Source organism: Ursus americanus, chromosome 23, assembly GCF_024610735.1.
Source record: "Ursus americanus isolate L20-20 chromosome 23, mUrsAme1.1.p, whole genome shotgun sequence".
In the NCBI taxonomy this organism is placed as follows: domain Eukaryota; kingdom Metazoa; phylum Chordata; class Mammalia; order Carnivora; family Ursidae; genus Ursus; species Ursus americanus.
The window spans coordinates 2,331,977-2,359,235 of NC_142149.1; the positions used below are offsets into that span (position 1 = coordinate 2,331,977).

Sequence of the window (27,259 nt, forward strand, 5' to 3'; positions counted from 1 at the left end):
ATGAGTTTAAAGGTGCTCAAGAACCAAGCTTACATCTTTCACAAATAAAATTCAGGATTTAAGATTATAATGTTTTTTGCACCCCATGAAATGGGAAAGGAGAGAGCAGCTATGTGGACCCTGCCCGGACCGCCCACAAGCCAACACACACACACACACACACCGCCTGACCAACCGGGGCCCCGCCCCAGAGTAATGGCAAGCAGAGCAGCCCTGGAGCCCTAAGAAACAGCCGCCCCACCACGTCTCTCTGGCTTCTAAGTGCTTCACCTTCTCAGGATTTCAGAAAAAAGGAATCACAGACCCCGAATGTCTAGTTTCTGATCTGCTCTTGCTAAGCAAGGACTCGAGAGCCTGTTCCGGACAGCAGACAACAGACCTCCAGGTTCCTGCTGAAGACTTCTGTAAACGCTTGCAGCCGGTGGCAAGTCCCTAGAAGGCAGTCCAGGACACGAGCAGGGAAGTCACTCAGATAGTCCGTGAGGTTCTTCATATAGGAAACCAAGTTGCTCAGAGGCACCAGACTGAACCAGGACCGGAACAGACACTCATCGACCTTCAGCAAATGGCTCTGCTCTCCCATGAGATGGACTAGCTGTGTCCTGCATAAGGGACACCAGGGACAGAAGGGCAACCGTGGGGTCAGCACGCAGACGGAGTGAAGGTAAATACAGTTGGGTTACAAGAGACCTATACAGTTCAAACTTTTAAAAATAATTGAATCAAATGAAAAGCAAGCAATAACATTAAGGATTCCCCAAAATGGATGAACCTTGAGGACACGATGCTGAGTGAAGCCAGCTGGTGGCGCGAGGACAGACGCTCTGACTCCACTTCTGTGAGATCCCTAGCGTGCGCGCATTCACAGAGACAGAAAGTAGGACGGTGCTTCCCCGGGGGTGGGGGTACGGGGAAACAGAGGTGCCGCTTAATGCAGACAGAGTTTCAGTTTGAAAACCTCTGGGACAGAGGTGGCCCACCCACGCTGGGGTGCTGGATGCCGCCGAACTCCACACCGAAAACGGGGAAGAGGGCGGATTATATGATGTGTGTATTTTACGACAGCAAAGACCTTCAGTAAGAATCAAGCACTCTTTCCAGCTTTAGTGAGATATCACTGACATCTAACGTCGTGTAAGCTCAACGCGTACGATGGGTTGATGTCACTGGAGGATTAGCTCGTGCCAGCGCCGTGTCACATGACCCCCATCCCTCTCTTGTGTTAACCACATTTAAGACCTACTCCCTCCACAGCTGGGAAGTCTATCATACGGCATTCCTAACTATAGTCACCACGCTGCATATTAGAGTCCCAGAACTTACTCTTCCTCTAGCTGGAGATTTGTACAATGACCAACATCTCCCGATTCCCCCAGCAGCCTCCACCCTACTCTCTGTTCCTAGGACTTTGACATTTTTAGATTCCACACAAGTGCTGTTGTGCATATCATATTCCCGCGCGTGTGTGTGTGCGCGCGCATCTCACATCTTTGTTGTCCATTCATCCGTCAGGGGGCACTCGGTGGTCTCCATGTCTTGGCTATCGTGAATAATGCTGCAGTGACCATGGGGCCACATGTATGCCTTTGAGATACCGATTTCATTTCCTTGGGATACACGCCCACAAAAGGGACCACTGGTTCACAGGGCGGTTCCGCCGTTAACTTTCTGAGGAACCTCCATACTGATTTCCATACTGGCTGCAATGATCTTGAATTAAGCATTTCGATGAGCAACTAAGTGAATGCTCCAGATCACACAGTCCGAGTGAGCCCAGTGAAGGTCCTTAAATTATGCTGATTCTGTGACATCGTACTGCAGACCCCAAAAGATGACAGCTGGAGAATAAATAAAGCGAGGTGCCACGGAGGTCACAGGGGTACGAAGGCCACATGGATGAAGGTTCGTGGCATAGTAAAGGCCACGTCTGCCTGAAAGACAGGATCTTTAAGACCAAGGCTGGTGTCTGCCATTCTCCATTGTTAACAACTAAGTTTCTTCCAGACTGTTTGTACACCCCTGAAGGGTCCTTAAAACATATGCGATGATATAAATAATCTTAACTGGGCTTTAACTTCTAAACGTTCCAATAAGAGTGAAGGAGCAACCCCTTAATTGAGCTGTTTTAACCTCTAAGAACCGGGGCAGGAGTGCACTGGCTTGGTAGGTGGGTGGGAGCAGGTGAGACTTGGAATCCTTTCTCTGACACAAGACAACATGAACGGGGGGTGTTGTGCTTGCAACTGAGCAGAAGTATTCATCTTTTTCAAATTTTTTATGTAATTTTGATTTGATTTTTGTACTTAAGTTTGATTTACCATTTTTCGTTTGTGGATTGTGCGTTCTGTGTCTTCTCCAAGAAAACTTTGCTCACCTAGAGACTGGTACTTCGCTACCTGAAGATTTGCACGTACCGCGTGCCGAGCCTCTGACCTGGCAGTCCTGCTTCCAGGGATTTATCTCGAGGGAAGAACTGGACAGGGAAGCAACGAGATGCTAAAGCAGGCGTGCTTACAAAGGCAGAGTGCGGGAAGAAGAAATAATCCACGTGCCCAGCTGCTTAAGTAAAAATAAATTCTAACGAGTAAGCGCTCGTTACAACGATGTAGCTGCATGTTTACCAACACGGAGTTGCTCACGAAATACTGTGACGTGAAAAAAAGCCTGTGGTTTGCCGCTGCTGTCGAGAGCGTCACGCGCCCGCAAAGCTGCGCGTGGCCGAAATCCCGGAAATGCGCGTGCCCAAGCGTCCGCGACAACGATGATCTCTGGGAATGCAGGCCGTTTGCTGTTGTTGTTTTTATATTCTTCATTACATTCCTTTTGTGTTTAAAATTTGTTTAAAAAGTCATTTTAAAAGAAGGATCGCTAGAAGGGGGAATGTGTGCACCCGGGGGCCCACCGGAGATGCCTGAAGCCGGCTGTTATTACAAGATTTACAGATGGAAGCGCAGCTCTACAACTTACTGATCTGGCCTTCTTTCCCGAAACTCTGAGAAGGAGATTCCTTCCAGGGCTGCCCAGGTGTCCTCAGGCTGCTTCCTGGAGTCCTTTCCTCGAGGGGATGGTGCCATGCAGTGGTGCAGGACGGGCAGGGCGAGCACCCAGAGGTCCACTGTTTTCTCCAGGCACCGTTGGCACAGGTTGACCAAGAACTCTCGCCAGCTGGGAAGGGAGCAGAGAGCCCACAGTGAGCCAGGATGGCCAGTATCTTGCCCCGGGGGTCTGACAGCTCCTCACACAGAGGAAGGAAGGAGCACTCAGGGGTGGCTGAAAAGAGGGACTAACCCCAGGAGAAATGTGGTTGCATGGGACACCGGGGTGCCTTCAGCACCCTGTGAAGCGTGGGGCCCTGGACAGGCCTTCCCTGGAGCCCCACAGCAAACGTCCATCCCCCTTGACAGCTGAGGTTCAGGGGGGCTATGTGATCTGTGAGCCCAGACCCTCTGGCAACAGTAAATCCAGATACAAAGCCACTTCGCCAGTCTAGGGGAAGCCTGCCAACAACATACGGCATACTGCCTACAGTCGCAAGATATTAATGCTTGCCGGTTCTTGGAAACACTCGAAACACTCACACAAACTTGGTACATTTGCTGCCAATGCTTCTCTCTTTAAAAATGTAGTGTTGCACTCGGTGTTTCAAGTTTGTAAAACCAAGAGGCAGATGTCCTAATAAGACTCAGTGCTCAGGGAAGGCTGCCTCCTACTGCCCTCTAGTTCCAATCACACAGCTGCAGAGAACAGCTCAGGAAGGCCCTGGAATCATCAGGGGCTGAGCAGACCCCTCCACCCGGGACAACGTAGGCCCTCTGGGCAGGCTGGCACCTCCACACTGCGCCCAGCCCAGTGCACTGAAATACGCAGCACCCGAGGCCCAGGGGGAGCGCCCCCCGCCCCCGCTTCCACGATGTGCCTGAGCTGGGCCCCTATAGTCAGTCTTCAAACCCTAATCCCTGCGAACATATGCACATGGCGTGATACAGGACAGTTTCAAGTTTTCGTGCTTGTGGGAGCTGCTCCTAGGCTCCCAGGGAAGCAAAACTTTGACATTTGTGAAGGTCAAAATGACCTCACAGTGCGGGCTCTATTCCTGCCCAGAGCACATACCATATGCCCGCTACATTACAAAAAATAAATAAATAAAAATAAAAAATAAAAAAAGAGCATTCCAAACAGAAAGATAAGAAAAAGGAAAAAACACATCCTGGTTCCCGTAAGATTAAAGTCTTGCACATACTAAACGCATAAGATAAAGTCTGTAACTTTCTGGAATGTCCTTCATCATGATCATGTGTGACTCCTTCTGTAAAAAGCACATAGCACCCTGCACCCCGTGTTCCCTCCCCGCAGCACGCGTGCTCCTCTTGGTGTGTCCCAGTTAGCTGCTTTACCTTGGGCCCAAATAAAATACTTTTCCTGCTTTGTTTTCTTTTTTATGTGGAGCGCCTGGCTGGTTCGGTCAGTGGAGCGTGCGACTTTGATCTTGGGGTCGTGAGTTGGAGGCCCATATTGGGTGTGCAGCCTACTTAAATTAAAAAGGGGCGCCTGGGTGGCACAGCGGTTAAGCGTCTGCCTTCGGCTCAGGGCGTGATCCCGGCGTTCTGGGATCGAGCCCCACGTCAGGCTCCTCCACTGGGAGCCTGCTTCTTCCTCTCCCACTCCCCCTGCTTGTGTTCCTCCTCTCCCTGGCTGTCTCTCTCTCTGTCAAATAAATAAATAAAATCTTTAAAAAAAATTTAAAAAGTTAATTTAAAGATTTTATTTTTAAGTGATCTCTACACCCAACGTGGGGCTCCGACTCACAACCCTGAGATCAAGAGTCGTCTACTCCACTGGCTGAGCCAGCCAGGCGCCCCGTTTCCTTTATTTATTTATTATTGTTCATTTTGGGTCATCAGGGGCCAGGCATGATACACCACGAAGCTTCTCAAAAGCAGACTATTTGGTAGAAGAGTGATAAAAGTGAAAACAAACATAAGCTCGGAAAAAGGCTGGAGAGGCAGACGCCGACGTGGCCGGTGAGTGACATCACGGGCAGCCGTCACCTCCAGCTCGTCTGCGTCCAACCTGTGACAAGTGCTCACTTTTAGAATCATATCATAAACAGCTGTAAAATCGTTTGACACACACACACGATACCTCTGACATGTTCCAAAGATGTGGCTTAGGTCACTGTCAAGGTCAGCTGGCGAACTGGCGTTCGAACAAAGGAGGGTACAGAGCAACACCAGGTCATTCTCTGATAAGGGAATGTCAAATTTTTCCACTGCAAAAAGGATAATCAGGCCCATTCTCAATTTACTCCTCACTGGGCCGTGTTCAGGCGGAGGGTCCCCACTTCTTTCCAGAAATGGTGCGGCTTGCTTTTTCAAATACTCCCACAGGTTTCTCTTCACCTGATCCCAGGAGAGAAGACAGAACCATGGAGTTGAAGCCATCACGGGGGTGAGAGGGGCCCCTTCATTGCCCTCAGCTCCACGTCAGCTGGGCAGGGAACCAAGGCCCCCAAGGGGCGGAGAGAGCTCCATGGAGGGCCACCCCACTGCCCTGCTACACCCCCCACTTCCCAGGCCTGGTTGCCCTGGGCCTTTGCTGGGAGCTGCCACCAATAGTGCAGTCCAGAAACCCTGCCTGGTGGAGGGGCCCCCCATGCTTGCAAGAGTCCAGCTGCCGTCTCAGAAATGGCCCCAGGTCCCTCTCAACACTGCCAGGGCCATCCCACAATGTGCGGGAAGAGGTGATAAAGGAGGGTTCCACCCAATCCTTCCACTCTGCCAGAGGCCGGTGGGGGGGGTGAGGGAGGGTGAGGAGGTGGGATGGGGCGGGGGGGGGGCAAAAGGAGGTGGGACCAGGGGTGGAAGAGGGGTGGAGCCAGGAGAGGAGGTGGGTTGGGGGGAAGAAGACAACGGGAGGACAGAGAATCCACAAGCAGCAGTGCCTGGACCACAGGGAGGGCGAGGCCGACCTGCCCCCATCTGCTCCCCGGGACATCCTGCGGCCGGGAGGAAGTGGGGTGGCGCTGACTGCCCAGGAGGTGAGGGGAGCAGCGGGGCACCCTGACACCCAGTACCTCCTTCTCGTCGTACTGCAGAGCGTGCCAGGGCTGTGCTTTGCCTTCGTAGATCATGGGCACTTTCACGACAGAATAGAACTGCTGCAACTGGGTAAAAAAGCTCGTCACGTTGATGGCGTTCCAGGTCTGCAAGATGCTGAAGATGCCGTCCAGCATGACGGTGGCCGCGACCTGCTTCCCCTTCACCAGGTCCTTCCGGATGCCGTCCGTGAGGGTACTCATCATCCTCCGGAGCATCCCCGGGGACCTCATGCGAACCACGTCATCGTACTGGTGCCAGTCTAAGAGCGAACACAGGGAGACACCACGCTGCAGGCCATCCGAAGGCACGGACCTACCTTGCACGGCCGACCGACGGACAGGAGGAGGCAGAGGAGGGGAACGAACCAGAACTCATGCGGGCCAGGGCCCCGCCGGCCCCGGGGAGGAGCCCAGCTGGGTTTAGGACACAGACCCTTGCCTCCCTACAGTGAGTAGAAGGGGTCCAAGGTCCCATGATTCAGCTGGCCTGAAACTACTGGAAACGTGTCTTTACTGAACCAGAGAGCTCAGCACACTCAGTACACAGCCTCACTAGAAAATGATCACACGAGGTTAAGAATTCTATCCCGAAACTGCACTCACTAGCAGCTGAACACCCCACTTTGCCGAGTTACTGGACACAAGAGCTGGTTTCCTCTGTGCTGGGAGCCGTGATGCCCACTCCATGCAGGACAGACAAGACAGAGCCCTTGATGCAGGGCAAGGGCCGAGGCCACCACTGTTCTTGGGACTGGGTACAAAGGTACTAGGACCAGTTAGAAAAACCAGCTGCAAAATAGTTAGAAGACCAAGAGGTCAGTAAGCTGGCCACAGGCACCATGAACACATCAGATCGGCTGTGAAGATCGGAACGTGCCAGTCTCCAGAAAAGCAGGTGCTCTGTGCAGCCCGCTGTCTGCACAGAGGTCCCCACTCACCCTACCCCTGCTCCATCCTGGCCTGGTGAGAACTTGAAATTACTGTTGGGAAATACTGCTTTTCCTTCTCTGTGTCCCGCCTCCAGAGGCCCATGTGAGCTGCTGGCCTGGCCTGGCCCTCGTCCTGGAGGGAGAGGGAGTGCCATCTGGGGCTCCTGGGCAGGGGACACCCTCGACCACGGGATGGGGGAGAAGGGGACATCAGAGGTCTCGGTCTCTCAGAATCTACCAGAAGAAAAGAAATGAAATGTTTAAGTTTCCAACCCACTAGAGAAAAGAAAAAGAGAAAGAAATTCTGCAAGTTAGAAAAAATACCCGAAAAAGGGCATGAAAACAAGGTGAATAGAAAAGACAGGTCAGGGGCGCCTGGGTGGCACAGCGGTTAAGCGTCTGCCTTCAGCTCAGGGCATGATCCCCGCATTATGGGATTGAGGCCCACATCAGGCTCTTCCGCTATGAGCCTGCTTCTTCCTCTCCCACTCCCCCTGCTTGTGTTCCCTCTCTCGCTGGCTGTCTCTATCTCTGTCACATAAATAAATAAAATCTTAAAAAAAAAAAAAAAGACAAGACAGGTCAAGATGGCAAAAGTCAGTCCTCCAGCAGCCATCGGATGAATGCCAGTGGGCTACGTGCAGCCACTGAAGACGGTCAGGCCGAATGAAAAACCACGAAATAAAATGAACCAATGAAAGCCCAGCGAAACAGACAGGTGGCTGGAGAGGCAAGCCCCAGATCAAAGGGCAGAGCAGAGATGAAGGCGGAGACGGAGGAGCAGTGGGGGCGGACAGCAGGCGCACCACCCGGTTTCAGGCAGAATGGCACCAGTAAGCAGCAGAGGGACCATGGAGGGACTGCAGAGGGACCGCGGGGGGACAGTGGAGGGACAGCGGAGGGCCACGGAGGGACCACAGAGGGACAGTGGAGGACCATGGAGGGACTGCAGAGGGACTGCGGAGGGCCACGGAGGGACCACGGAGGGACTGCAGAGGGACTGCAGAGGGACCACGGAGGGCCAGCAGAGGGACGGCGGAGGGACCATGGAGGGACAGTGGAGGGACTGCAGAGGGACAGTGGAGGAACAGCAGAGGGACAGTGGAGGGGGCGGAGGGACTGCAGAGGGACCACAGAGGGACAGCAGAGGGACAGCAGAGGGACAGGAGAGGGGCAGTGGAGGGCCGTGAAGAGACAGCGGGGGACAGCAGAGGGACAGCAGAGGGACTGCAGAGGGACCACAGAGGGACAGCGGAGGGACAGCGGAAGGACAGCAGGGGACAGTGGAGGGCTGCGGAGGGACTGTGGAGGGACTACAGATGGACAGCAGAGGGACAGCGGAGGGACAGGAGAGGGGCAGTGGAGGGCCGTGGAGGGACAGCGGGGGACAGCAGAGGGACAGCAGAGGGACCGCAGAGGGACCACAGAGGGACAGTGGAGGGACAGCGGAAGGACAGCAGAGGGACAGTGGAGGGCTGCGGAGGGACTGCAGAGGGACCACAGAGGGACAGCAGAGGGACAGCGGAGGGACAGCGGAAGGACAGCAAAGAGACAGAGGAGGGCCGCGGAGGGACTGCGGAGGGACCACAGAGGGACAGTACGCAGGCCCCTCACAGCCAGGCCACCAGCACGCACTTCCATGGTCTGGGTCTCTCAGGGCGCAGGGCTGTAGCTGGAACCCCCGCTCTGGCGGCCTGGCCACGGCGGCTCACGCCCTGAGCAGATGCTTAGAGAGAGGAGAGGGGGCAGCCGCCTGTCCCCCCACCTGCACCAGGAATAAGGAAACCTGCGTTTATTTAAGTTACGCAAGATGGGCCACTCCCACACGAGATGGAGCAGAGCACGAAACTTCTCTCATTCACGTTTCCAGCACCTTCCAGACACCCTCCCCAAATCGCCTGCAGTGATGATGTCAGCGGCTAGGGCACCCTGCACCTGGGTCAAGCGATGGCCTCCTGGCCCGCAGAAAGCCAACCTTCCCGTGAGCCCTGCCACGGGTCACCAGGCCTCAGCTCCGTCCCGCTCCAACACCCCGTCCCGCCCGTCTGGCTCGGGCACCAGCTGCCCCAGGTCCTGACAGTCACCCTGCGTCTGAAGGCCCATGGTGCTCATGGCCGAGCAACAGGGAGGAGCGCGGGCTACAGATGGACGGAGGCGTGCCTCTCCGGAGCTGATGCGCCAACCGGTCCAAAAAGGACTTTACTATCAAATAGGCTTCATCTACTAGACGGTCAAAGAGCCGCACGCCCCCAGCACGCTGCCTGGTCTTGCTCAGCACACGGAGACACCTGCTACAGACCGGGCAGAGAAGGTCCACGCAAGTTCCCACAGTAGAAGCCACGGCGATGGTGTACAGGTAGAACACACCACACACGCCACACTCCTCACAAAAACCATGTTCACACACGCCACACTCCACACACAAACCGGGTTCACACATGCCAGGTTCACATATGCCACACTCCACACACACACCGTGTTCACACACGCCACATGCCACACACACCATGTTCACACACGCCACATGCCACACACACACCGTGTTCACACATGCCGTGTTCACGTGTTCACACACGGCACACACACACCGTGTTCACACACACCACACGCCACACACACGCCGTGTTCACACACACCGTGTTCACACACACCACACGCCACACACACACCGTGTTCACACACGCCGTGTTCACATACTGCACACACACACCGTGTTCACACACGCCATGTTCACACACGCCACACACACACCGTGTTCACACACGCCAGGTTCACACACGCCACACTCCACATACACACCGTGTTCACACACGCCACACTCCACACACTCACACACCATGTTCACACACTGCATACAACAAGTGGAAAATAGAGCAAAGAGGAAACAGAAAAGAAAAGACAGGGAAGGAACTAGACGTAAACAGGAGAAAGGAGAAGAGGGGACGTCGGCCAGGACGCCAAGCAGCTGGGGTGTGGGTGGGGGTGGGGGTCCGACTCGCAGTCCCTGGGGCAGGGGGTGGGTGCTTGCAGCTCCAGCCTCGTCCTCCTGCCCTGCACCCTCTTGCCAGTGCCCTGCCTCTGTCCCTCTGCCCAGCCCCTGACCCCCTGAACCCCAGTGGCTTCACCCTCTCCACCCATTAGTAGAAATCCTTCTCCTGGTTTCCCCTTGGAAGTGAATGGTTCCGTTACACTGATCAAAAATGGGCTTCTACACTCAGGTTTCTTCAACACAGAGCTGGCAGTGGGGGGCTGGGGACAGGGGCAGGGGTGGGGGCAATGCCGATGAAGAGGACCCACGGGGGCCCCTACTCTGTGGCGGGACGGCCGCTTCGGGCGGTCTGGTGCTTGCACTCGAGCTCGGCCCAGGGGCCCAGCCAGCGACTCACCTCCGGCGCCCAGAAGTGCAGCCTTCACCTGCAGACAGCGGTTGACGTGCTCGTTGCTCTGCTGAGGTTTGTAGATGTACTCATAGTCGACCTGGTTCTTGCCGCGCACGACGACGTACTTGTAGGGAATGGGTTTATCCAGGTGCTGCCGGGAAAGGACGGCACTGCCTTCCACGAGGAACCCGTTCTCGTGCAGGTCTCTGAATAAACAGGACACCAGCCGGTTATCCAAAAAAACTCCTGTTTTGAAAATGTTAGCTCTCCTCAAACACAGCCTGGAGTGCAGACCCAAAGCTATAAATCACTACTGACCAAGAGGCTGCTTCTAGAAGGAGACACAGTTTGCAGACAGAACCAACCTTAAATGGGCCATGGTGACACAGGACACAGAAGCGCATTGTAGGGAGTATTTGTTTGAAACAGTCGTTCTCCAAAGTGTAAGAATGTTACCAACTTGAAAAAAATGATTATTTCAATATATTTCAAAGACTGGATATTCTGTCCATTTCCCCGAGGGACTCCCCACGAGCCCTCAGTACTCACTTGGTGCAGTGCATCTCGCAGACATTGTAACTCCATTTGGGCTTCCCAAATTCCTCTCCACCCTTGACAAACACTTTGTGGAGGCCGGGGTCGAAGTTGAAATCCTTAGAGATGATCGCATGGAAGTACACCATGACTCTTTCCTGCAGACTCAGCGGGCTGGAGAACGCCACGGAAGGAAACACCAATCAGATCCAGATCTGCGCTCTGGATGTGCACACTCACGTACACACGCGTGCTCGACAGGGCCCCCGTTCCTCGACTGGGCACTAACACACACCCCGGCAGACTGCAAGAGCGTCCATGCTTCAGATGGACCCCATGCCACGTGGGTCCTCCTGGCCTCCCTCCATAGGGAGGAGGAAGGTGGGCTTCTACCCACAGGGTGGGGGGCCATCTCTGCCCAGCTCTGAAGGGCTGGGGGCACTGGCGGGAGGGGGCTGATGAGCACTCTGGGACGTGCCAGCCTCTCCCCTGAGCTCTGTAAGGCCCACGTGGCCTCAGGGACCCCAGGGGCTGTGTGCTGCAGCATGTCACCAGCAAGGAATGGGGAAGCGTGGCCCTCCCCCACCTGCCTCCTCAGCAGTTCCCCCATTTCCCCAAAAGAGTCACCAAGAAGGGCCGCCTGGGAATCTCCATCCCCTGCCCCAGTATGGGGGGATGTGGACCCTGAGAGGCTGTGCCTGTGTCCCCGGGGCAGCTTGTGTCCTTGGTCCCACGTGCCAGGGCTCACACCTACCTCTCCTTCACTTCACACGCTCCGGCTCTGCGGTTCCGTTGCTCCTTCTCATTTTTCACCGCAGCCACATAACTCTTGTCCTTCCCTTCTGGCTTCTTCGGACCCTCTTGCTTGGCCTTCTCACTTCCACCTGCTTTGTCTGCAGTAACAGCCGTCTTCTCCTTGGTTTCAGCTTCCTGGAACAAGTAACCAAACCCTGATCTTTAGGACCAGCTTCCACATTTGCCCCCTCCAGTCAACACTTGTCACAGCAGCCAGAGTGGCTGTGCCCCTTCCCTGATCAGAACTTTCCATTGCCCTCTGACCCACCTGCTACAGCTTCCAAGAGCCCCTCTGCAGCCCTCTTCCCCTCACTCACTCCTGGGGGCGCTGGCTTCCTTACTGTTCCCTAAACAGGCCCACCACACTCTGCCCCAGGGCCTTTGCACCTGCCATCGTTGCCTGGGACATGTCCCCAGAGAGCCACATGGCTTGCTCCTCACTCTTGTAGATCTCTGCTCCACCTGCACCTCCTTGGGGAGACCTTGCCTGGTGACGCTCTCTCAGCACCCACCTCTAGCACCCTCCACCCATACCCTGCTTTTCTCTGTGGCTCTCCCCATGCCTGACTTTGCTTTCTGTCTTTCCCCCTGTAGAATGTGAACCGTGATGGCAGGAGTCCGGTCTCCTTCATGGCTGTATCCCTAAACCCAAAAGAGAATCACTGAATGACTGAATGAAGGATAACTTTAGAAGGAACGGGGCCCGACAGAGCAGATGGTGGGACAGACAGCAGAAGACGGGGGCTTCCAAGAACAAGATGCCCTACCTGGCGGAGTTCTGGGGAAGCAGGAGTGCTTGCTGGCGGCTGTTTCGTTTTCTGAGTCTTGGCTTTCACTTCTCCAGCCCCTCCCACCGGCTCAGCCGGCTGGGCTGCAGCAGCAATTTCCTAGAGTAGACAAAGGCCCCAGACGTCAGGGCCCAGGCGACGGCCCGCTGGAGTAAGGGTCAGCTCTGCCACCAGCCCAGCGAGAGGGATCAGCAGCTCAGGGAGGGGCACCATCCCTGGAACAGGTCCCAGGGGTGCCCCTCCTAGGCAGGCAGGCGATGGCACAGCTGCTTGGCCGCAGCGAGCTGTCCGGGCAGAGCGGACCTGCTCATCACTCCCCTGACAACTCACCCCAGAGGGGGGGGCCCCAGCCTGCTGTCCGGCGGCCTGCGGTTCTTTCTGGGGCTCAGAGTCCCGCTTTGACTCAGGCGGCTCGAGCCCTTGAGCAGCATCTTCCTTCTCAGGACAGTCTTTGGCAGAGGCGGTTGGGCCAGCCCCCTCCTGGGGGGTGCCTCTGCCCTTGGAGGGCTCAGGGGTGTCACGGCCCTTCCCATTCAGGACAGCATCTCCCATGGTCTGGTCCTGCAGCGGGCTGCCTCCAGCCTCGGCGTGCCCCACGGGCTCTGCGCGGTCACCACCCTCCAGGGGTGTCAGGGCGGCGCCCAGGGGCTGGCTCGGCTGGCTGGTCGGACCACCCTGCAGAGCCTGGCTCTGGGGCGGGGCTGAATCCTGGAAGCCAGGGTTTGCTGGCGAGCTGACACTGTCGGGGACCGAGGAGGCCTCCAACAAGGAGTCCCGCTCCGTGGATGTAGAGACATTCTGATTCTTTCTCTTCCTTCTCCTCCTTTTGCTCTAAACAGAAGAAGAGACTTTCATTTTATTTCCTAGGGTCGTGACACTCTCCCAACATTTTCCTCCAATTTCCTTTCAATGTCTCAAGTACGTCGAGCTTAGCCTGACCAAACCCCCTTATTTCTGTCACATCTGCCATGTCTTTGTCTTGGAAAGCCTGAGGCAGAGACACTTCTCCTGGAGAGCGCGAGGACCCGTGCAGGGCCCGGAGAGAGCCCCTGGGAGCCCTGCGCCCCCACACGCCGCAGCTCTGCTCTGACTGGGCGTGGGGCCTGGGCACAGGCATCTCCGCTAGCTCCCCCAATGGCTCTAGCCTGCAGCCTGGTCGGGAGGCGCTGGTTCCGCAGAGGACCGCGTGCACGGACACGTGGCCTTTCTGCCTTTAGAAAACCTTCCACTCAGCCTTCTGTTGTTGGGAGGGACACTGCCTGACTCATGGCTCGTCAAATAAAGGCTCCTGTCCTCGTCTGGGGCCCTGGCTCTCAGTTCCCTTGCAGAGTCCCCCCAGCCCATGGGAACACCCCGGCTACACACGAGTCCCTTCACCTCACGCACGCCTGTCTGACCATGGGGTTATGGAGGGTCACTAGGGAGTGGGAGCAGCCATGAAGCCCCACGCGTGAGCGAATCCCCAGAGACGACCCCACCACTATCTGCCCGTGCTCTGCACTCCATCTTCCCTTCATGGGTGGGAATGTGTGCATGTCGGCTTTTGTTTTTGACCCCTTCCATGACAATGTCACACAGCTTTTGGACACTGAAGTGAAAATCACGGAACATACAATGAACTACTTCAAGTGCGCGATTCGGTGGCATTTGGCGCTCACTGTGCAAGCACCCCACTATGCAGCTCCGGATGTTTTCATCCCCCCCAAAGGAACCCCATGCCCTCTGAGTGGTGACTCCCCACCCCCCTCCCTGGGAGGCAGGGAGCTCCTGCAGTTGCCTGCAGCTGTTCCAGAAACAGCCTCTTTAGCACCTGTCCCCCTTAGACATCCCAAAGGTCAAGACACACTCGGTTCCTTGGGGACACGGTCTGCAGGGCTCCCTCCCTCCATCTGAACACAGGCTGTGCCTTCAGACTCCCCATTCCGGGGAGGGGGGGCAGGGAGAAACCCCACAGACCAAGCTCGGCCACCAGGGCTAAGTCTCCTGCTACTGAGACTTTCCAAAGTTGCGACACAGCTTATCTGACCGTTCTGCTCTGTTTGGTCGGTGCTTCTCTGGACGGACAGGCCCCAGAGGCCCCTTCTCTGCTGTTTTTGCTGGTATCCCTTTACCATACTTGCGGTTTGTTTTATCTTTTTATATATTTAGTTCTCTGATCTGATTGCAAGAATTTCCCCACATCTTCAATTTTGAGAAAATAGCAGTCAAAGGCCACAGTACAATCTGCCCTAGGAATGACACGAACGGCCCTGCCGTTCACAAATACAGGGCAAACACGCGCGCACACGCATAATCCACACCACACACACCCAACACCACGCACATCACACGCGCACACACGCATGATCCACACCACACACACCCAACACCACGCACATCAAACGCGCACACACGCATGATCCACACCACACACACCCAACACCACGCACATCAAACGCGCACACACATGATCCACACCACACACACCCAACACCACGCACATCACACGCGCACACACGCATGATCCACACCACACACACCCAACACCACGCACATCACACGCGCGCACACGCATGATCCACACCACACACACCCAACACCACGCACATCACACGCGTGCACACACACAATCCACACCACACACGCCCAACACCACGCACATCACACGCACACACGCATGATCCACACCACACACACCCAACACCATGCACATCACACGCGTGCACACACACAATCCACACCACACACACCCAACACCACGCACACCAAACGCGCACACACGCATGATCCACACCACACACACCCAACACCACGCACATCAAACGCGCACACACATGATCCACACCACACACACCCAACACCACGCACATCACACGCGCACACACGCATGATCCACACCACACACACCCAACACCACGCACATCACACGCACACACGCATGATCCACACCACACACACCCAACACCACGCACATCACACGCACACACGCATGATCCACACCACACACACCCAACACCACGCACATCACATATGCACACGCATGATCCACACCACACACACCCAACACCACGCACAACACACGCGCGCACACACATGATCCACACCACACACACCCAACACCACGCACATCACACGCGTGCACACACACAATCCACACCACACACACCCAACACCACGCACATCAAACGCGCACACACGCATGATCCACACCACACAACCCAACACCACGCACATCACACGCGCGCACACGCATGATCCACACCACACACACCCAACACCACGCACATCACACGCGTGCACACACACAATCCACACCACACACACCCAACACCACGCACATCACACGCACACACGCATGATCCACACCACACACACCCAACACCACGCACATCACACGCGCACACATGCATGATCCACACCACACACACCCAACACCACGCACATCACATATGCACACGCATGATCCACACCACACACACCCAACACCACGCACAACACACGCGCGCACACACATGATCCACACCACACACACCCAATACCATGCACATCACACGCGTGCACACACACAATCCACACCACACACACCCAACACCACGCACATCACATGCGCACACACGCATGATCCACACCACACACACCCAACACCATGCACATCACATATGCACACGCATGATCCACACCACACACACCCAACACCACGCACAACACACGCGCGCACACGCATGATCCACACCACACACACCCAACACCATGCACATCACATGCTAACGGACACCTCCCCACATACACACAGCCTCACACACTCACACACACGAACACTGCACACGAACACACGAAACACACACTTACACATCCCCCACCCTCACCCCACATCACACACCTGCCACGCCACACGCACCCCCCCTCACATATATCCCACACCGTACAAACCCCTCCCACACGCTTACTGCTCCTCACAGACCCACCCCACCAGGGACTAGGCGTACTCACTCTGCAGCTGGCCAAGGACACGCTGGAAGGAGGCTCGTCCAGATCTTCCTGTGGCAGATGACTTGAGCCCGGGGACAAGAAAGGGCCGCAGTCCTCCCTCAGCTCCTGCCCACGCTCCATGTCTCCCTCAGGGTCCAACGCCACCTGGGGGCCGCCGTCCTCCTTCAGCTCCTGCCCACGCTCCATGTCTCCCTCAGGGTCCAGCGCCACCTGGGGGCCGCCGTCCTCCTTCAGCTCCTGCCCACGCTCCATTTTTCCCTCTGTGGCTGGCATTGCCTCAGGATTGTTGTTCTCAGAATCTACAAAGGTATGTGCACGTGGGTCAAGTTTCAGGGAAAAGCAAGAGAAGCCATGGAGGAAAGTCCTCCCCGGACACTGGTCAGATCAGCCCTCTCCTCCATCATGCACTTCCCCTGGGTACAATTTCTGCTCGTGAGTGCGCACGAGGGACCCAGGACCCTGGCCCCAGCCCTAAGGAAGGGCCAAACCCCCGAAACAGCAGGTTCAGTCTGAGGGTCCAGCTCTCCCTGATTCAGCATCGGCAGAGTGCTCTGGCCCCGATGTCTCCCAAACAGAATGCCACCCCTCTCCCTGCCCAAAGCACTTCTTCCTCTCTTCTCAGGGACAGGCGCCCCATCCCTAGCCCCTCTCCCTGGGGCTCCTGGCCGTACCCAGAGTTTCCCAGCGCCTCCCTGGTCCCTGCCCTCATTCATCCTTGTACCCTGGCTGGCTTGCTCTCAGAGCCACACCTGTTTAGAGCAATCATCCACATGGCTCCCAGCACCTGATGCAGGGGCCCCTCCCAAACTGAGTACTTTAGGGACCCCATTTTCAAACCTGGGTCTCCATGCCATCCCCCCATCACACTCCAGACAGCTTTCTGCTTGGAGCCCTCCTTTGCCCTGGACTCCAAAGCCCCAGGCCCACTGGGCCCCCCTCCTGAAGCCCCTTCCTCTTCACTCTCCTAGGCCCGTCTTATCCCTGACCTTCCCTCTGTAAATTCTGGTGCTTCGTTCCCTTTGGAGTCTCTGGCACCTGGAACATATGAGGCCCTCAGAAGCCATCCCTCGGATGACTGTGACAAGACTCAGAATCAATAACAGATACAATAAATGTCTAAATACACATACTCAGAACTTTGAGTTGCCCCAAGATGGGCCACTCTGGCATGCAGATTATGTTGAGCTGAAAAGACTCAGGAAGAAACTCTGACCTTCCCCCTAACTGCCTACGAGAATTTAGATGGAGGACTTGGGAGCCACCACACATAACCACATTCTGCTATGGACTAGGGATGGCGGACAGGGAGGAACCTGGCAAGGCCTGCTGGACCAGGGTCCTCTCTTTGTCCCGTGGTTTCTGGATGGCCCAGCAAACATCTGTTTACCTCTGACTCCTTTCCATCTTCCTGAGACCTGTTTTCTTCCCTTTGACGTCCCAGACCCCCACCCCCTTCTCCTGAGTCCAGGGTGACATATACACCTCCCTACACTTGTCTTTGCAATCTCTCATTGTGTGGAAATTAAATTTGATTTTCTCCTGTCAATCTGTCTCATGTCTATTTAATTCTTAGACCAGCCAGAAGCATTTGGAAGGGTAGAGAAAAATTCTTCCTCCCCAACAACCTGATGGCCAGAGTCAAAGCAGCAAGGATATCATCACACACAACAGCCCAGACCACTCTCCTTTGATGATAAACTGTGAGCCTTTTGGCAGGTCTGTATCCCACCTGCCACTACGTGGGGCGGGCCCTGATTAGCCTGATCCAGTGAGAACCCGGCATTTCCTCTGGCCCCGGTGATTGGCAGGAAGTGCCTCCAGGGCTGGTTACTGGGGTTTCAGACACATTGATTTCCTCCCCGGTCAAACAGATCCCAGGCACTGGAACTGGTGAGCCAGTTTGCTCCCATGAACACAGCCCACCTGAGGACAAAGCAGGGGACCAGACAAAGATGCAGAGACAGAGGAACTCGGGACAGATAGGGAGCCCCGCGGAAACCCAAACCCCTGGATCTGGAGCGGAGTGTGTGTGGCCAGTGCGTTCTCCCAGCTGATGAAGCAGGGAGCTGGGCTTCTGGTCCTCTCCAATATAAACAGCCCCAATGGCTATGAAAATCAGCAAGAATTTTTCTAAAAAATGAGCTTCCCAAAAGGAAAACAAGAGGCAGTTCAAAGAAAAAGAAATACAAGTGACCTCTCAACCCTCAAAAACATCTTTGGCTCCCTACGAGTCAAGGAAGTGGGAAAGAAATCTGGGAGATTCTACATCTACCAATCCACTTAGCATTGATTAGCAAGATCAATAGTGGCCAGTGCTACGAGAGACGCAGGTGGACAAGACCTCGAAGCCCCTAGGCCAGAGGGGCCAGAAGCCTTGTGCATTGTAAACACACCAGGCTGTCCTCCAGATAGACTGGTTCCGGGGGCAAGAGCCGCCCTGTCACATGCCTTGCGGCAAAACGGTGGAACAGGCAAGTGCCCAGTGATGTGGGAAACAAAGGCAGAAGAAAAATTATTAAATTTCCTTACTACTTACAGCCCATTGACAAGTCCTTGAAACAGGCAGAGTGACATTCCTCTAGGAGCTCAGCTGCCTCGATGTCAACACTTGGCTAAGGGCAAAAGGCAATCTTAGCCCAACCTCCAAAATCCTGTAAGTCTACTTTAATATATAAAAATTCCTTTGGAGGTGCCTGAGTGGCTCAGTTGGTTAAGCATCTAACTCTTGATTTTGGCTCAGGTCATGAAATCAGGGTTGTGAGATCAAGCCCCACGTTGGGCTCCATGTCAACTGTGGAGCCTGCTTACGATTCTCTCTCTCCCTTTCCCTCTGCCCCTCCCCTCTCTCCCTCTCTAAAATATATACATATATACATATATGAAATCTTTAACAATTTATAAAAATAAATAAAAATTCCTTTGGAAACTCCCTTTATCTCTACCCCCAAGATACACATTGACAATCGTCCCCCAAGCATATGACCCACTGATATACATCTGAAGGGTCTCACGACTCAGATTTTATTAGACAGTAATAAATGACCTTTTCCCAACAATAGCTGGCCCCCTCAAGGTCCTGGGAACCTTGCTTCCAAAATTCCTTAGAGACTTACACTATCCCTAACCCCCTCCCAACTTGGAAGTATATAATGGGCCACTCCTCATGACCCTGGTGCAGCTCTTTCTGCCTATGGGTCCTGTCCCCGCACTTCAATAAAACCACCTTTTTGTACCAAAGACATCTCAAGAATTTTTTCTTGGCTGTCGGCTCCGGACCCTACCCCACCAAACCTCACCTGTATTCCAAAACTACATCAGCATAGCCCTACCAGCTTACAGAAACACATGTGTGTACACATGTTTCCATGCAGAGGAAACATCCAGAAGGGGACACACCAAATACTTAATGGTGTTGTGTTAACTGGGGATGTGAGGGGCCAGGGCTGGGGGAAGGTCGGGGGCTTCGTGGGTTTTATGCCCTCCTATAATGCGAGGGTCTTCATGATGTGAGGAACGAAGGCAAATAAATGTACAAAAAATTAAATTCTCTTATAACCTGCAGCCTGTTGATAAATACTTGAGACAGGCAGAGTATAACATTCTTTCAGGAATTCCCAATCTTCATGTTAATGCCTTGCTAGACAAAAGACAACCTTAACTTGACAATAGCCAGCCCTCCAAGATCCTGTGAGTCTTTAAGATAGGAAAATCCTATTGGAAACTTTGCACTGTCTTTACCTCCCCAACTTTAAAGTATACAATCAATAGCTTCTCACAATCCAGGGGCAGCTCTGTCTGCCCACAGGTCCTGTCCCTGTGTTCTAATAAAACCACCCTTTTTGCACCAAAAACATTTCAAGAATTCTTTCTTGACCGTTCACTCCTGAGCCCCACTTCAAATCACATCGATTCACACCAGCATGTGTTACTTCTATGATCATCAAAATCAAAAGGAAAGTAGCTGGATGCAGGAAGAGCAAACCTTCCTTGGCACCTGATAGGCACTCGACATGTTAACCCATTGAGTACTCACAGCTACCCAATGGGGGAGGTGCTTTTCCTAGCACCTCACTGTTTGGCAGACACAAATATGGAAGAACAATGGGGTAGCAGGGTTTGAACCCAGGCATTGGTCTGCCTCCCAGAAGCCGCGACAGGCCCTGGGGACAGCTGCTGGGGCTGTGGTCCTTGCCCATAGGACACTTAGGCTGAATCAGAGCAGATTACTGCCCCCCACCCCCGAAGCAGCATGCATGGGAGGCGAGATCTCCCCTGCACCCTAAACAGGCATGCCTGCAGGTAAACAGACCTAGGGGTATCCAGAGAGCCAAGTGGGGCTGAGCTCCTTCAGATCCGGAAATCAGGTCACTGGCTGATTAGCACAAGAATGAAGCAAGAAGGCAGAGACCTCACCGTCTACCCCAATCATTGCTACAACAAAACCTCACACGAAATCAGCTCAAGCTAAATCAGTCAGCCTCGCTGACTTCGACACCCAGGCTTCCAATGAGAGCCCCAGAAGCAGGACTGGGTCTGCAGCGCATGTGACCCTGGGACGGCCACCGGCTAACCCGAGGCCCCCAGCCATCCCGGCCATCCCCCGGCTGGAAAACAGGGGCTGCAGCCTTCCCTGTCCTGAAGGCTAAAGCAAGTAGGCGCGCTCCCCACTCTCACAGGAGGCCCCTAGGGGAGTCACCCTCCAGAGACAGAAGGGGATGGCGGGTGCCAGCGTCCGTGGGAGGCGACAGTGTCTACTGGGGACAGACTTCCAGTCTGGGAAGACGAGAACGCTCTGGAGGGGGGCGGTGGGGACGGCTGCACGACAGTGAGAAGGGACTTCATGCCCCTGAACAGTTTCACACTGTTATAACGGTACATTTCCTGTTATAAATGTTTTATCACAATTAAAATAATAAAACCCAGTGCACTGAACAACACAGCCCTCCGGGTCTGCCTGGCGCCCACCACCACCTGAGTGGGCACAGCGAGCACAAGCCCACAGCCGGTGCAGGCGGCCATGGAGACGAGGTGCCCACACCAGCCCCAAGGCACCAACAGGCAGGACGCCCCCATCCCTGACTAGTGACCCTCCGCTGCCATCACAACCCCCCCCCAGGGCCATCGCCACCTGTCCTGTCCTGCCTCTGAGCTCCCCCAGCGGCCCCAGCCCTGCCCTGGGCGCCTATAGGGTCTCAGGCTCTCACCTTTTTCCCATTATAAAAACATCAAGGAAACTGGGAAATAGCAAAAAAATAAAAAGCAAATACGTTGGCCAGAACTTCACCTCCTGATAATAAGCTTCTAGCACTCAAGGCAGAATCCCACTGGGTCCCCTGACCCTCTCCCCTGGCCCTGCCCTCCACCATCGGATTGGCCCAACGTGAGCTGGGCAAAGTTGGCCACCCTCTGTCCAGGATGGGCTGGGACTCTCCACATACCTCCCTTCCATGCCCTTTATCCATGGGGCCCCCCACGCCCCCCAAGACCCAGGCATCCAGTGACAGGGGAACAAAGGCAAGCAGAAATGGTAGATGAAATTCGAAGTCCTTGTGACTTGCAGCTTATTGACAAATGCTTGAGGCAGGCAGAGGTGAAGCTCCTCCCGGAACTCCTGAGGGTGTCATGTTCGCGTCTCGCCAGAGCCAAAATCAACCTTAGCTCTTGGCAGTGGCCAGGTCTCCTGGATCCGATGAGTCCTCTTTAACGTAAGAAAATCCTTTGGGAAATTTCCTTTGTCTCTACTCGTCCCAACTTTAAAGTATATAATCAATTGCTCCTCACGACCCCAATGCAGCTCTTTCTGCCCATGGGTCCTGTCCCCGTGCTTCAACAAAACCATCTTTTTTGCACCAAAAACGTCTTAAGAATTCTTTCTTGACCCTTTGCTCCTGAGCCCCACTTCAAATCACACCATCCAGCACCTCCGAACAGTGGCACCAGCCTCTCTGGACCCCCAGATCCCGGCCCTGCCGGCCGCCCCAGAGCCCCTGGTCTGCGATGCCCCCGAGCCCGAGGCCCCCAGCCCGGCCGCCCTGGGAGGGGCTGACAGGAAGAAGATGCTGCCCAGCAGCTCCAGTCAAGCCTGGCAGCTTGGTTTCAGTTTCTGTTCCTGTAAACAGAGGCAGAGCCAGGGCGTGAGGGAGGGAGGAGGCGGGAGAGGCAAAGAAGCAGGAAGCACGGGGTGGGGTGGGGCGCTGGGGGAGATGGCCTCGCTCCTGAGACCCCTGGCCCCTGGGGATCCCGCCAGAGGGACCAGGGCTGGCCCTGCTCCCACCAGCAGCAGGGGAGCGCCCCCACGTGAGAAGCCAGCACCCCCCAGCCGCTCTCTACGCCTTTGCCAACATCTCAGGGGTGGGGGTGGGGGCTTTGAATCTGACCCGCCCTCCCTACCCACTGGGATGGGCCGGGCCCTGGACTGTGATCAGTGATCAGTGATCACCCGGCTGCTGTGAGCATGGGAAGACTTCCTGGCATCCTGTAAAAATGCCACACGCCCAGGCTCCCACACAGAGAGTGGGAGCCTGGGCTCCCTTTCCCGGTTCTGCTGGCAAACACCTGGGCTGCCCTTAGCAGTGCTCTGAGACCCCCTCACACAAAACCAGAGGAGGGCAGAGTTATTGCACTCCCCTGGAGACCCCTGGGAGGAGCGAGCGTTTTCTTGAAGAGGTGGGTCTCCAGGAGGCACCAGGCACTGGATCCAGACTCCAGAGAAGTCCCTCAGGGTCCTCTGCCTGTCAGTCCAGGGTCCCCCTGCTTTACCTGGTCATAGTAATTCATTTCCGCCCTAGAGGCCCACACTCAACCCCTGCCTCACCCCTGACCCCCACTACAGGTCAGGGCTAGCAGGGGCTGGGGCTGCTTATCTAGCCAGCCCAGATGGTGGCATTTCAGAGCAGATACAGGAGGCCGCCAGCACCCCACCTTCCCTCCCTTCCCTTGGAGGCTGCAAGACCACGGCTTCCTCCCAGGGCATGAGCTCTCCAGAGCTGCGGCCTGGCTCAAATCCTGTCTCTGCCAATTGCTAGCCGTGGGACTGTAGACAGGTTCCTTAACCTCCCTGTGCCTCACTCTCGGCATCCGTAAAATGGGAATATATGATAGCTCCTCCCTCAATACCTCGTACAGCACCAGGCTCGTTGCAATGAAACCAGCCAGTCTGATTTGGGTTTTTTTACTCTCTGGGGTCCCAAAGACCCCCTCACAACATCGCTCACTTAGGCAGATGTTCTAGTGACCAGGGGTGTGGCACCCTAGCAGGTGGAAAATTCCAGCTGGACACCAGGAGCTCAGCTATGCTCAGGTTCCATATCCAGACAGCAAGGAATCAATGAGGACAGCGGACACCGAGCCAGTTCAAGCACGACTGTGTGAGTCAAGTCCCCCGTGTTCCAAAGGAAAAGACAGACTCCCCAGCTCTGACTCTAGCCAGAGTTCCTCCCTAAAGGGGAAGCAGCAAAAGAAAATCAAACAAAAATTGACAACAAAAGCAGTCGCCTCTTCGTACCTCTTACAGTCCAAAGAAAGCATCTGTGATGTGAGCACTTTGTAAACATGCAGCAGAAACAAGAACGAGCAATGAGCCCGTGGCTCCCCCTCACCCCTAACACATAGTGCACCGTCGCATATTACCCAGAGGTCGGCGAGCAAGGAGGGCTGGTACTGACAGCATTTACTGACTCCCGTGCAAACACACACACACAACCCATATTTAGAAAACACACATGATCTTCTAGAGGACTTCCTTTGATTGGTCCAGAAATTATTAATCAGGCACCTACTGTGTGCCAGGTGCTGTACCAGTGACTCAGAGTAAAGCAGCTAACAAGAGAGCAAAAGTCTCGTCTGAAGCCACCTGCTGCCGTGGGCCAAATGCTAGAGGGGCAAAGAGCCTGGTGAAGTGCAAGTGGGAGTGTGGGGCTGGGACAGGTGTAGTTTTCAATGGGGTAGTCAGAGTGGGCCTCCGGGTGGGAGGGCCGAGGAGGTGAGGGGGTCATGGTGCTGCCCTCAGAGGAAAGGTATATTCCAAGCTGAAGGAACAGGCAATGCAAAGGTCCTGTGGTCCAAGAACACATAGGAAAGGAAGGAAGGCAGGCACCTGAGGTCCTGGACACCAAGCAAGTTAAGGACCGACCTGAGCTGGCAGGTGAGGGCCACCTGACATGGTTCCCCTTTCAGGCACCGACCTGCCACCCCTCACCAGGAAGGGTCCTGTCCAGGCTGTGGGGAACATGCACCCCATCACAGCACCTGGGACACCACTTCCACACAGCATCCTCTGAAATCCACTAAGATCCCTCAGCTCAGCCCGATACTTCCCGGTCCCAAGAAGGAGGAGAACCCTCAAGTTCTCTCCAGGAAATGAGATTGAAAGTTTTTAAAAAGCTTTCAGCAAAGGACCAGATGAAACTGTTCTTCTAACAAAAGTACTTCTAGTAAGAATTCCTCAGCCACAGAAGACCTCATACCACCCACCTGAGCTGCCCGCTGGCCAGAGTTTTCATTTCAGCGAAGGGCAGCGGGACCAGGCTGCTGCCTACCCCATCACCCCCATTCATCCCTTACCTGGTGTGGGGGCTGCAGGAAGCAGCCTCTGCCCACATTGGCTGCAGAACTTGGGGGCTTCATCTTTGGAGACGTGCCCACACGAAGGACACTCCATTCTTCCAGAGATGGGTCTTCTCCTGCAGGCACGCTCCTGCAGGTCTGGAAGAAAAAGGAAGGGTCCCCAGGCAGCTGACTATATACTGAGCCACCTGTCATGTGACCACAGCCCTGCTTCAGTTTCATTTTCTGGGAAAGTGAAATTACAGCGCCTAGAAGGTCCTCCAGCTCAATCGAAACCTAGTGCTAGCACATCCCCGCCTGCAGCACTCAGAGCCCTGACCCTCCCCCTCCAAGTAGCCCCCCCACCCCCCTCCTCCCCTCCTGACCCGGGCATCTCCCTCCCCCTCCCCTTCCCCCACCAGGGGCTCCAGCACCCTATTCCCTTTCTGCTCCCCAGCTAGGCTCGTCCCTCCTGGGCTCTCCATCACTCAGTGAGTCTAAAACTGTCCCCTCTGGCTGAGATCGGGGGCTGGGACAACTGGGAACTAGGTGTTGGAGGAGGGGGGATTGTTCCAGGCAGAGACACAGCACATGCAAAACGCTGAGATAAGACACAGTGTAAGAGTGCTGACCATGCACTGGACGAGGGTCAGAGACAGAAGCACCTGCTCACAGGTGACGGTCGGTGGGGGGAGGGGATTAGGTGAGGCAGACAGCTCTGCAGAAATGCCAGAGACAACCCGAGCGGCCAGCCTATACGGACAGCCCAGGGCTAACCGGGCTAGCAGTCAGGAGTCCTAACAACAGGCACTGCCCTGCCTGCTTCTAGCCCGCTGCCCGCCCCTGCCTCCCCCAGACTTGGCTCGCTGTCCACTAGATAGTGAGCTCTTGGGGGCAGGGCAGAGCTAGACTGGTGTGTGCCAGGTTCCCAGGCTCAGCCCAACACTGCTAAGCCCTGGCCCCCACCTCGCCCCTCACCCCCACATGGCCAGGGAAGCAGCCCCCATCCTGGTCTGGGCTCTCGCTCCACAACGTCGCGACTCCCCACAGCCCAGGCCTCTACCCCTAAGCCGTCCTCCCCTGCAAGGCTCTGCTTCCCCACACACCAGAAAAGTCACAACAGGGCTCAGAAATCGTCCCTGAAGTGTCCTATTGTTTCTCGCCCCCAGCAGGGGCTAAGGGCATAAATGAGAACCCAGGCACCAAGCAGTACTCTATCCCGTCAGCCTCCGGACTTTTCCCAACTTCAGAACTGGGCCAAACCACCGCCAAACCAAGGCTGCCAGCCGGGGTGGGGGTGAGGGGGCGGGAGCGGGGGCAGGTCGGAGGCGGCTGGCCGCCCCCATCTCTGCACTCGCTCCTTCTCTGGCGTCCCCGCGGCCACCTCGTGGCCCTTAAGGCTGTCACTGCAGAGGTGCCCACCCTGGCCTGGAGACCGTGGCCGCCTGCAGCCCTGGAAAGTGGGAGCGCACTGCGCTCGGGGCGGCGCGGCTCTGGGGCGGAGATGCTGCTCTCCAGAAAGTTACTGTGGACACAGACAGGACCATCCCGGGCAACAGCTCTGCTCCGGTGTGGCAGCTCGAGAGAGCGAAGGATTCCCCCCTCCCCCCGGGGGCTGCTCCGCGCATGCCCGCGCACACCGGCTGCCCGGCCCAGGGTGGGGTCCGCCCGGGGGCGGCGGGACCGGACCGGACCGGAGCCCGAGGCGAAACCGAAACCGGGCGCCGCAGGAAGAGGCAGGCGGCCGGGGAGGGGCGGCAGCACGCAGGCGCCACGACCCAGACCCACCGACCCCGCCGCCCGCCCCGCGCCCTCGCACTCTGCCGGCCGAGACCTCGCGCCCCCGCGTCCCCCGCGTCCCCCGCGCTCCCCCCGCGCTCGCTCGCACCTGCAGGGCCCTAGCGCGCAAGCGTCCGCCGCCCGGTTTCGTTTCTCTGCTCCGGGTCCGCCCCTGACGGCATGGGGGAGTTCGGGCGGGTGCGGCCAGAATGCCCCCCCCCATGGCGCCCCCCAGTGGAGCCAGCGGCAGACCAAGGGGGAGGCGCCGCCTGCCGCCTGCCGCTGACCACGGGGCGGGGTGCAGGGGAGCCCGGATTCTGGAGCAGCAGGGGTCCGCACCCGGGTCTCCCCCAGCAGCCCCCGCGCCCTGGCGCCCAGCACCCTGGACAGTGCCCACCTCCCCAGAGAGCCAGCCGCCGGCCAGGGAGGGGCACAGAGGACGCG

At 56.0% G+C, this 27,259-nt stretch overlaps 1 protein-coding gene across 2 annotated transcripts in view; it reads right to left on the bottom strand.

The window, feature by feature from the left end:
• The window catches only part of RNF213 (ring finger protein 213), a 97,868-nt gene extending 70,813 nt beyond the window's left edge, over nucleotides 1-27,055 (bottom strand). The window contains exons 1-12 of one of the 2 annotated variants that reach the window (XM_045813871.2): nucleotides 26,925-27,055; nucleotides 25,055-25,195; nucleotides 16,493-16,791; nucleotides 12,854-13,354; nucleotides 12,503-12,622; nucleotides 11,695-11,870; nucleotides 10,956-11,114; nucleotides 10,413-10,612; nucleotides 6,074-6,357; nucleotides 5,143-5,399; nucleotides 2,968-3,165; nucleotides 380-602 (exon numbers count right to left, since the gene is read on the bottom strand). In XM_045813871.2, the coding sequence (XP_045669827.2) occupies nucleotides 380-602; nucleotides 2,968-3,165; nucleotides 5,143-5,399; nucleotides 6,074-6,357; nucleotides 10,413-10,612; nucleotides 10,956-11,114; nucleotides 11,695-11,870; nucleotides 12,503-12,622; nucleotides 12,854-13,354; nucleotides 16,493-16,791; nucleotides 25,055-25,151 (2,514 nt within the window). In that variant the 5' untranslated portion in view covers nucleotides 25,152-25,195; nucleotides 26,925-27,055. Of the gene's footprint in view, nucleotides 1-379; nucleotides 603-2,967; nucleotides 3,166-5,142; nucleotides 5,400-6,073; nucleotides 6,358-10,412; nucleotides 10,613-10,955; nucleotides 11,115-11,694; nucleotides 11,871-12,502; nucleotides 12,623-12,853; nucleotides 13,355-16,492; nucleotides 16,792-25,054; nucleotides 25,364-26,924 lie in introns of those variants that run through there. The other variant, XM_045813872.2, reaches the window with a different exon arrangement.
• Nucleotides 27,056-27,259: the final 204 nt, after the last annotated feature.